The sequence below is a fragment of the Beta vulgaris genome, chromosome 9 (assembly GCF_026745355.1).
Source record: "Beta vulgaris subsp. vulgaris cultivar EL10 chromosome 9, EL10.2, whole genome shotgun sequence".
In the NCBI taxonomy this organism is placed as follows: domain Eukaryota; kingdom Viridiplantae; phylum Streptophyta; class Magnoliopsida; order Caryophyllales; family Amaranthaceae; genus Beta; species Beta vulgaris.
In genome coordinates this window covers 36,986,353-36,998,117 of record NC_079210.1, presented here as the reverse complement: position 1 = coordinate 36,998,117, position 11,765 = coordinate 36,986,353, and the positions used below count along the sequence as shown (strand labels likewise).

At 37.1% G+C, this 11,765-nt stretch overlaps 1 protein-coding gene across 1 annotated transcript; it reads right to left on the bottom strand.

The window, feature by feature from the left end:
* Positions 1 to 1,052: 1,052 nt before the first annotated feature.
* LOC125493634 (uncharacterized) lies at positions 1,053 to 1,696 on the bottom strand. Its single transcript, XM_048637110.1, has 2 exons — positions 1,252 to 1,696; positions 1,053 to 1,210 (listed from the first exon to the last, which is right to left on the bottom strand). Exons 1-2 carry the CDS (start codon positions 1,694 to 1,696, stop codon positions 1,053 to 1,055), a joined length of 603 nt encoding a protein of 200 aa, XP_048493067.1.
* Positions 1,697 to 11,765: the final 10,069 nt, after the last annotated feature.

Below are 11,765 nucleotides of genomic sequence, written 5' to 3'. Positions count from 1 at the left end.
CAGAACCCGAGTTGTAATAAAATGAGACATTGGAGGCCACAAGGAGGAGGAACAAGTGGGAGAACGATGACTACATATACCGTGGTCACATTCTTTACGGTATGTCCGACACTTTGTTTGATGTTTATCAATTTGTTGAATTCGCTAAGATTCTTTGGGATGATTTAAAAAGGAAGTATATGGCCGAGGATGCTTCTAGCAAGAAATATCTTGTTAGTAATTTCAATAACTTTAAAATGGTCGATTCAAGGCCTATTATGGAACAATTTCATGAAATCCAAAAAAATGTAAGAGAACTTTAAAAAACACAACATAAGTGATTGATGACACCTTTGTAGTTTCCTCTATTATTGACAAATTGCCACTTACTTGTAATGTTGTAAGGAAGTTTCTTAAGCATAAAAAGGATGATATAAATGTTGATCAATTGGGTGCCCATATTCTGATTGAAGAGGACATTTGGGTTCAAGATGGACAAAGGGATGCAAATCCGGTTTCATCCACTATTAACATGGTGGATGATGGAAAATCAAAAGAGTCTTCCAATCCAATGAAGAGGGGAAACAATTTCACCAAAGAAAACCAAGGTAAGAAGCCCAAGTTTGGTGGAGGAGATCAACTAGGTTGTTGGGATTGTGGTAAAATCGGTCACTTCAAGAAGGATTGTACCATCTGGAAGAAGAAAATGAGCAAGAAGAATGGGAATGGCGAGTTAAGCCAACCTAATACCAAAGAAGGTATGTGTACACAAATTTCACCTAATTCATCTAATGATAAGGGGTGTGTGATTTCTGAAATCTTTTGTGTGCAGGATGATCGTGCTTAGTCGTTCGATTCAGTAGTAGCTAGACATGTACGCAAGGAGAAATCTCTATTCAATACCTTCAAGGAGGTTGAAGATGAAGTTCTTTACATGGGAAATGACTCTACTACCAAAATTCTAGGGATAGGACAAGTAGAGTTAATTTTTACTTCCGGTAAACCTTTTCTTTTGAGAGATGTGTTGTATCAGTCAGCACTTTATTAATCTTTTCACTCATGAGCTTTGTTATTCATTTATATAACACAGAGCAACAGACAATGGGCCTGAACTCAGACACATTGGCAGGGCATTGAACTTTTGGCACAAGGGTGAGAGTAGTGACATTTATAACCCTAAGTAGCTGATCAATTTTGAAAAAATCCAGGACTGCTTCAGCAACATCATCCGCTATAATCCCCCAACTATGTTTAAAAAATAAATGTTCATACCATCTGCACCAGGTGCTTTGTCATCTTGTATGCTGAAGATAACTCGTCTAACATCATCTTTATTAAAGGGGCAGTTCAACATTCTCATATGCTCCTTACTGAGTTTCTGACCTTTGCTCAACAATAAATCAAAAACAGGTTGTATCCACTTCATTTCAGTGAACAAGGCTTTATAAAAGTCATGAAAAGCTTCGTTTACTTTCTCTTGGGAATTCAACCACTCACCAGCACAGTTGTGAATAGCATGCACCTTATTCCTGCTTCTTCTAGCTCTAACGGCCTGGTAAAACACCTTTGTATTCTCATCCCCACACTTGAGCCAAGTGAACTTTGATTTTTGTTGCAACATAGCACACAGATGCTTCTTGGCAATTCTATACTTCTCCCTAGCTTTCTTTTCATTCTTGATAATTGCAACATCACTGGGGTTAGCATAAAGAGCCATCTGGGCTGCATCTAACTCTTCTCTAGCTTTAATTTATTCTTCAGGCTTCTCAGCTCCCTTTTCACTTATTTTAGTTTCTCCACTACTCTAAACATAGGCCCCCCTACTACATTCATCCTCCAAGCTAGCCCTCTGCACAGCCTCTAACGTTGCAGGATAATTGCACCAATAATTGCAAAACTTGAAAGGCTTTTTTTGCTGGCTATCAGGGTAGATACACAGCAGTGTTGGAGCATGGTCAAAATTCCCTTCAGGGAGGAAAACAACTTCAGCCAGTTCATAAGTATCCAACCAGGAACTATTTGTTAGTACTCTATCAATCCTAGAGTATACTCTATCCAACCCATCTTGCTTATTGTTCCAAGTAAAGTGCCTGCTAGTCGATTTCACATCAGCAAGTTCACATTCAGTAATACAACTTTGCATAGGAGTAATGTCAGCTACTCTCACAACACTATCCTCAAAACCCAAGGACCCCTACAGTTACCTGAAAAGAGCATTAAAATCACCGATAAAAACCCAAGGACCCCTACAGTTACCTGCAATCATTCTTAAACTAGTCCAAAGTGCACCCCTGAAACCATATACAAATGTGCAACAAAAGCCACCAACCCCTTGTATAGGTTTGATCTCACAATGAATATATTGGCTACTCATCATCATAATATTCACCTGAAAAAGAGCCAGGCCACCAACCCACTACTATTCTTCCATTTTCATGACATGAATTGTTATGGGTAAAGCACCACCCTGGGCATAAGTTAGTGTAAACTTGTCCCATTTTAGGTGACTTTACCCTAGTCTCAAGAAGGCTGAATAACTTAACATTATGGGAGAGGACAAATTTCTTCACTTCTTGTTGCTTTACACAGTTATTCAGCCCTCTTATGTTCCAAGTTATAATATTATCCATTAGGGATAGGGGTGATCAGCCCATGCCCTTTTACACCCATTACCTCCTTACTCTGCATACTAACCTCATTCCTGACCCTTTCTCCTGCTACTTCATCCTCCTCATCATCCCTACATACCTCTACCATATCATCTAGCAAAGCATTGAAAGGATTGTTAATAGGCACCTCATCTACCTGCACTTGTTGAGTAGTCTTACTTCCCACCTGCTGAAAGCCATCTTGGTCAATCACCAACTTCTTCTTCGAAACCCATATTTTCTTCCCAACTCCCTTCCTACAATCTTCTTCATTATGACCCACACCAGAGCATTTCTTACAGACAACTGGCAACCATTCGTATTCAAGCTTTTGCTCCACAATCTTACCATGTTCATTATAGAAACTTATAGTCCCTGGTAACTGTTGCTTCATTGGGACTTCAACCATAACCCTTGCATAACTCAATCGATCTTTAGACTTCGTAGCCATATCCATTTTGACAGCTCTCCCAACTAGTCCTGCAATCTTAAACAAGCTCCTTTCCCCCCAGTATTTGATTGGCAATCCAGGCATTTTAATCCAAATTCGAACATTATCATTAGTTTTCTCCATAGACATGTCAGGGTCCCAGATTCGTGTGATAAGTGGCTTTTGGTCAAAGAATTGGTAACCTTCTGTTGTCACCTGTAAACTAGCTTCTACAGTAGCAAAACGAACAAGAAATACACCCTTACTAACCAGTAACCACAACAATCTTATCAATCCCAAGCTTTCCCCAAATCCGACGAATATAGCCATCCATTACATTCAAAGGAGGGTATGCCCCCAATAAATGACAAATCACAGCTGAGGACCAGTATTCCACTTCCTCTTGTATATCATCACCTTCAATAACTACAATATTAAGAATCGGACTACTTACCTGACCTCTTTCAGCATCATCAGCCCAGGACATTCGCCTAGCTGTTGCAGGGGCATTATCACCACTCTTCATCACATTGAGCCAATCCGAGAGAACTGCCTTCTCCTTTAATTGTTGAACACTCTCCTCCAATGTTGGATTCTGATCAATCGTTATCTCCTCATTAATCTCCAGGTCCTCAAGCACATTCTTCTCTTGAATAGAACTTGGAATCTTAATCGCTGCCACACCAGTCACTTCGTCCACAGTTTTCAATTTCTTCCCCGGAGAAGAAGACGGGCCATATTTCGTCTTCCCCTTCTGGGCACTCTTCTTTACACGCCCTCTTGCCATGACGTCAACACCTCATATACCGTCGCCTAGTCTTGTGCTGAGAGAGAGAGAAAAGAAAAGTCTATTTGCAGTCATAATTAACCATATATAGCAGCTGAAAAATTTATTAAAAATTAGTTATTAAACAAATCACCCTTCTTCCTCTCCTTCTCCTGTCTCATTCCCATAACTTCCCCCTCATGCTCGTCGGCTGCCCCACCGGAACTCAGCACCGTCGGCCACCACCTTGCGGGCTGCTGTGTCTCCCTACTTCCTTCCCTTTCTTCTCTCGTAGCCTCACACTCTCTCTCCTCTCGTGTTCACTCTCCTTCCCCTGCTGCCCTCGCTGGAGACCGAAGTCGAGGCTACCGGCGCAAACTCCCTCCCCTGCTGCCTTCACTCGCCACCACTTACTCCCCCTCTCCCATCACACACTCTCTTTCTCCTCTTGCTACTTTCTCTCTCCTCCCGTGCTCCTCTCTTTCCCATCCTTGCTCTCTGTGCTGCTGCTGGTCCTGCTCTCCCCTGCATCCACGTCGCTACACCACCTCGCCAGCATTGCCTCCTGGTCGCCTCACCGCCGCACCGCACAGCCCCTGCCACCGTCGTCCCTACTCCTGTCTTCCTCCTCTTGCTTCCTCCTACGTTGGTTCTCCGTTGAACTATAAGAGGTTCCCCCATCTTCAATTACTTATGGCAGGAATAAGTTTAACTAATCAACTTATCAAATAAGTTTTAGTTCTAGTTATTAATTACGGACTATGCACTGGTAAATTGGTGCGCTTATTAAACTACAAAATTATAATAGGCTAGTATTATGTTCATTTGGCTAATTATTAGAAACTAAAATGATTGACTTTCAACTTAATCTTTGGATTAATCTAAGTCAAATCTCAATGTTACATATATGGTGATGAACTTATGTTTTAAGTGTGCTTATTATATTGAAATGAATGACATTGCTTTAATTAAGTAACATCCATTCAACACTTACTATATAACCTGCATGTAAATGGAAATGAGAAATATGCTAACTCAGTTTGATAATCATCTTGGACTAATGACTTAGTCTAACTAACTAATGACTAACTTGTGCTAACTACTAACTATTGACTTTGATACTAACTCATGCTAACGCGACTTCTAACTTCCTATCTTACTAACTTACTAATCATTTACAATGTTGTTGTTACTTATACTTCATTATAAAATGGTTAGTAATAATAAAGTTGTTGCTTTTAATTACTTAATTGGTAAACCACTAAGCCATAGTTCATAAGTGATAATCGTAAATATTATGATGATATAAATTACAATTATATATAAAATGATTAGTAATGATAGAATTGTTGCTATTTCACTTTTATCAACTTAAATCAACAAGTCACAACTCATAAGTGATAACTCTACATATAATTTATGAAAATGGTAATAACATATGATGAAAATGTATTGAGTTATGACATTCTTTTTTTTTTTTACCGAGATTGACTTTCGGACATTATGACTACTTCCGAGTGCAATGACACTATGGACAAGGACTAACTTGGACATTCTATGACTTTGTACTGACATTCTAACCTAACTTTTCTTATTCGTTATTAATAAGATTTCTTGTTTTCGATTTATAATTTAAAACTAATCAATAATAAATAAAAGTCTACTTAATTACTAAAGTTAATGAATATTTATACTTTTCTTATTTAAATTCTTGGTTAGATTAAAGGAAGGGATATTACAAGCCTCACCCGACTTTCAAAGAATATTAAGCAGAAATCGACGTAACATCTATTGCTAACACCCACGATTCCCTTCAAAATGAGTTTGTGAAATGATGATCATAATTATGATAAAGGTTTGTGTTATATGATTCTTTATATGGATTGTGAGGCACTTAAATTGTTTATGAATGAGTTTTTTCATACATGTTTACTAATATTATGAGCTTATGAGTTATCGATACTGAAGTATGATTCATGAAAGACATAAGGCTTATGCCGATGAATGCTAAATAAACAAAACATGATAAATAAAAAAGAAAGAGATTCTGGCAATATAATGTTATGATTCTTATCTACTTTTCGGTCGTGCATGTACCATTGCACCCACCGTACACCCAACAATAAAGTCGGGCTCCTTGAGGGGTACCGCATGTTATGTTACGACTCTATTTTGGTGCGAGCGATGTATCCAACAAGGGAGTTGGACTCCTTGAGGATCATCGCATGGTGGGATACACCCCCGCAAGTCTATGCTAGCCAGTTACTATGTTGAAAGATGAAAAGATTATAATGGGAATTTATGAAGTATCAGGATGCCACTTATGATTGCTTATTTCAACATTACTTCATTATGGTTTAGTAATATGTCAAACTATATTCTCTTCTCCTTATTTGCAAATAAAATGAATTCAAATGAACTTAGATTATTAGGATAGTATGTTACTGAGATTCGGCTCACGATGTTACTTTTAGTTTTAGGTACTATTGAAGGTGACGGGACGATGTAGAAGTGAGGATGGTCAACTACATTATAACTACAGTAACTATGTTGGTTGTGTAATCTAACTTATGATCACTATAACATGAACTCTTTAAAGCTTAGATTAACTATAATTACGTACTATCTATGCTTAGTTAATTAGAACTATATATTTTAGTTGCTTATGAGTTTCAATGATTATAACATGCTTAGTTTAATGAAAGAATGTTTGCCTGGTATTTTCTGGAACGAAACGTACGACAATAGCGCACCGACCATCTAAATTCCGCTGCTAATGGTGAATTAATTGACTTGAATATCATGATTAGACGTCAAGGCGTTAACACTACTTGTGTTATGTTTTACTTGCTTAAATTTTGTTAGTGAGTTACGATAATTTTGGAAGTTTTTTATGCTTGGAGGTTGTCAAGTTTAACCTATCATCTCATTGCGATTGAATTTTTGTGATGTTAGTGGGTTATTTATGTGTTATGATTTTATAGTATTGTTATAAAAATGTTGATTCATGTTTAGTGTGATGTTATGAGTTTGGTTGTTGCATGAGAATTTTTTGAGAATTTATGGAAATATGATGACTTTGGGCTTTGAATTATTTAGGATTATGATCCTAGTTATTTTGCAGATTTGGGTGTAAGACAATTGGGCATCCCTATGGATTTACGATGGGAGAACTTCATATTTGAATTTGCTATTTTATTTTATTTTAATAGATATCTAGAAGGATAGATATGGTCTCCGATGAAAAACATGCCAACCATCTGGATTAGAAGCAAGTATTGAAAAAAGTTGCTTTACATAGTAGGGATTAGACCTGATCAAGCTGAAATATTGGCTGCAGTTGTGTAGTTACCAGTTGGTAGCCTCCCTTTTAAGTACTTAAGCGTTCCACTCACTCTTAAAAAAAATGACTTTTTCTATATGCAAGCCCCTTATTGAAAGGATTACAGAGAGAACCCAGAGTTAGATGGCTCATCTTCTTTCTTATGCAGGAAGGTTACGGCTTATAAAAATAATCTTGCGTAGTATGTAGAACTATTAGGCACATATTTTCCCTCTCTCAAAGAAAGTTATTAAAACTGTTGAAAATATTTGTAGAAAGTTTCTATGGACTGGATTTACTAATGTTTCACTTAAAGCTCCTATGGCTTGGGCTGATCTTCATAAACCAAAATCTGATGGGGGTTGGAATCTAGTTGATATGAAGCTTTGGAATAAGGTTGTCATTTTGATGATGTGATGGGCTTTGACTTTCAAGAGTAATAAACTTTGGATAAGGTGGGTTAATGCTTACTACATAAAGAGAGGCTCTATGAACAGTGTTGCTATAAGTAGCAACACATCTTAGCTCCTAAGGAAGATTATAGAAAGTAGAAACATCCTTACTAACCTGGGAGGATGGGATACTGTGTTGCACAATGATCAATTTAATATTAAAAAAAAGTCTACACCATGCTCCTTGGTGTTGGAGATTATGTTGATTAGAGAAGACTTATCTGTAATAATAAGGCTACTCCCAAAAGTAAATTCATATTGTGTCTTGCAGTCCAAAACTGACTCTACACTACAGACAAGTTAAGCCAATGGAACATTTAGTGCAACATAATGTGTTGTCTTTGTGATAAAGAACAAGAATCAGTGAATCATCTCTTTTTTAAGTGTGATTATGCTGCTGGTATCTGGCATCCTATTCTTCAGTTGCTGGGTATTTATCAGCAGGGTCAGAGCTTTCATACCGAGAAACAAATAGCTGTGACAAAATCTCACAACAAGAGTAAAATCTCTAGGTTATATGTTATGTTGTTTACAAAGACAGTTTATGCGGTCTGGATGCAACGCAACAATAAGCTGTTTAGAGGGTCTCATATGACTATTACTCATGTAATGAAGGATATTGTGTCGAAGTCTCTGCTAGATGTGATTTACTTGCGTCCTTCATCTCCTTTCTTCTTCGTGTCCTTCTTGAATCAAGCCAGTCAAAAAAATTCAACCTTGACATGTTAGTTTCTGTCAATTCCTTTTTTACCTAATTGAAGTTTCCTTTCAAGAAACCCGAAATCCCCATTTTAATTTTGTTGGGTTTCTTGGCCCAAATTCCATTAGGCCTATATTATCACTTAAATATCAAGAGACATTTCTCTAAGTGCTGCCTAAACTTGGAGATCATTCATGATTTCTCTAGAATAATTTGAATCATGCTGGCATATTCATCAAGCTTAAAATGTAAAGTTAGCAAATCTAGGAGCATGTGGTAATTTCTAAATATTTGTCCACCGTCATTGACACTATAAATAAGAGTGTTGGGCACACTTTGGGAATGATAACCCACAAATCCAAAAATCATACATAAGCAAGCCTTCTTACAATTATTAACCATCTTTGTTTGTAACCCACCTTGTATAATTAATCCACTATTTTTCTTTGTAATACTCTTTTGTGAGTTTCTTACTATAGTGAGAGTTTTATTGTATACTCACCCTAATAATATTTAGGGTTCTTGTACTCTCCTATTTCATATAGTGGATTTTGGGTACTCGTCGTCCGTGGGTTTTTTGCCTCTATTTGAGGATTTTTCCCACGTTAAATTGTGTGTTCATCTTTTACTACTTTTCTTGCCATATATTTCCAACTCTATATTTATTTATCTCAATCTCTACATCTTTAATTTGTTTCCGCTACGCACTCAAAACCCTAACAAATTTCTCTTTCCCCGATTCACTTAAACTCACCCTTCGTCGGCATTTCTTCCGACGACCGGAATTTATCTCTCTCTCTCATCTCCATGCTAATGCTAATGTTGCTCTGAATCGTTGCTCGCGCGCCATCGTTGTTGCTGTTGTCGCTGTCTTTGATGCTGTCGGCGTCCTCCTCGGATGCACGCTACTGTTGTGTTGTTGCCGTTGTTGTTTCGGTGGCTGCATGATGGCGTTGTTGTTTCATTAGTTGCTGCACCATTTTTCTCACTTCAATTCGTTGGTGGAGTGGCCACCTCTGTTGGGTTGTTGTTGCTGGTTCGCTAGTGTTCCTGCTTCCTTGTTTTTCATTCGACCTCTTGCACTACTGTTGTATGGTCGTGTGTTGGTGGTTCTCAAAGTAACAAATTAAAGGTACCGATTTTTTATGCTAAAATTTGCCTCTTACGACGGAATTGAAGTTAGGGACGATTTAACCAAATTATGAATGTGACAATGCAAGGAATGAATGCAAAGGGGATTCAAGGGATGAACACACAGAAATGGTGACACGGAAAACCCCAATGAGGGTGGGTAAAAAATGCGGGTGGAGATGGTTCCACCAATCTAATATCAGTGATTGTCGTTCCAGATGAGCGACAATCGTTACAGCTTAAACTTTGATCTAAGTACAAATGTAGAATGTAAATTGGAATAGTGAATAGCTCTTTCTTTTGTATGCTTTTGTATCAAATATGCCGTGTGTTTCTCTTTGGCATTTTCTACTTAGATACTCTATTACTCCACTAAGAGTTTACAACGGTGATTTCCCTTGATTGTAGGAGATTCTCCTTACTAAGCTCAACTAATAGAATCCACCTCCTAGCTTTGTGCAACAGATTTCCCATAACGGCATTACTGGCTGAATCTTGACTAGATCATCGCCCTTCTTTTTCGGTCATTTCGTTACTAAGCCAACTGACTTAGTCTTCGCGCTTCATCCTTTCGGCCAACGTCATGTCTTATCGTCAACGTCTACGCGTCATTGCATCAACGTCATCCTGTAAAAATCAGCCATAACACCGATCCTCTTATGTTTTTATTGCGGTTGTAGTTATTATTGTAGTTGTTGATGTTGTATTATTGTTGGATGTTGTATTATTATTGTTGTTGTTGATGCGCCATTTCTGTTGTTGTTGATGCGTTGTTGTTGTGAGGTGTTGCTGCTAGTTGTGGGTAGTAAACCCAATTAGAGTAGTCTTGTAGTTGATTAGTAATTATAGTTAGAGTTCTATTGTCTTTGGATAAGAGTTATGCGTTATAAATTCTTATATGAGTTTCGTGTAATTTGCTAGTAATTGTAAGAAATAGTAATATCTTAATGTGTGAATTTGCCAAATTAGTTTTTCATTTGTTTAAGTAGGTTTGTGAGCTAAGTTTGGTTAATGCAATATGATAATCTAGAACCATGGTTGATAAAATGTCGAATCACTTTAGTGAATTGAGAATTGCGGATACTGGACTATAAATGCAAGTAATTTCTAAATTGTTAACGATTATGAGTTTCCTATTCATTGAGTTTAGTTCTCCTAGTTGATTAAAAACATCTATGTTGAAAAGATTTAGTCCAACAAGTTTTGTTATTTGAATTTGAGTGGAAATGATTTTTAATAATTATTATGTTATTTGGTAAATTATAATGGACTTAAGCTAGACTAGTGATCATGTGCTATTATCTTTGGAGGTTTAATACCAATAAGTTTTAACTCTAATATGTCTATTCGTTAACAAAGAGATTGAGTAGTGGTGTTAAGAATATGGAGACCAATAGAACAAGTTTAATTATTTTTAAAGTCCATTAACGAGGTTTTATCTTGAAAATATATTTGAGTTAATATGGTGAAAGAATAAAGTTAGTAATGGATTAATATAGAGAACTTAGAACGTTTATTAGAGTTTACTGAAAGAGAGTCAGTCCGCTTATTTCTATGAGTAATACTTACTATTGAGGTCGTGTTTAAAAAGAGATTTCAATTTGATATTTAAAGGTGGATCAATATAATTAATAAAGCCTGACTGTTTGATTAGTGTTCACTAAAGTAAGTTACTAACGAGTTCGAACATGTAAGTAAGCATAAGTTCTAAGCATCAGTTATTGATTAAGAGATTTACTAATTGGATATGAAGTGGAGTCGGTCCTCGTAATTACGAGTTTGATATGTAAATAGTTCGTTATCAATTATGTTAATTTGGAATTCAAGTTATGTTATAGCATGAACCTTGTTTTATTGGATATGGATTGCGTATTTGTCTTGTGGTTATTGTTAAATTCATAAGTTGACTTGTCGCCATATTGGTTGCATAAACTGAATTGTTGGAAATGAAAGTGATTAAAGAACTAATCATGTGATGTGGATCGCTTCTGGTGGACACCTTATAGGTTATGAACACATGACAAAAGGCTTAGGGATTCTCTGGTGATCGACCCTAAGGACCTTAAGGATTACTCTCTGGTGGAGCGTCTTAAGGGGAAACCCTCTGGTGGTGTATTAGGGGTATTATGAGAGTCGCCTTGGAAGTATTACCTCTGATGGGTTGCTTCAAGGGGTGTATACACTAAAGACCATGATAGGCCTTATATCTGGTGGAAAGACGTTCCCCGATAAGCGATGTGTTTGCAATATGGTGTTGCTACCTTCGCGTCGTTCCCTTACTTGTTGCCAAATAATTGTGTTAAAAAGATAAAAAGTATATGAATATCTGTAGAGGAA

Coding starts and splice junctions, on each gene's coding strand:
- LOC125493634 (XM_048637110.1), bottom strand. CDS start 1,696: ATGGCTCTTTATGCTAACCCCAGTGATGTTGCAATTATCAAGAATGAA. Junction 1,211..1,251: donor CAAAGCACCTGGTGCAGATG/GTATGAACATTT, acceptor GGGGGATTATAG/CGGATGATGTTGCTGAAGCA.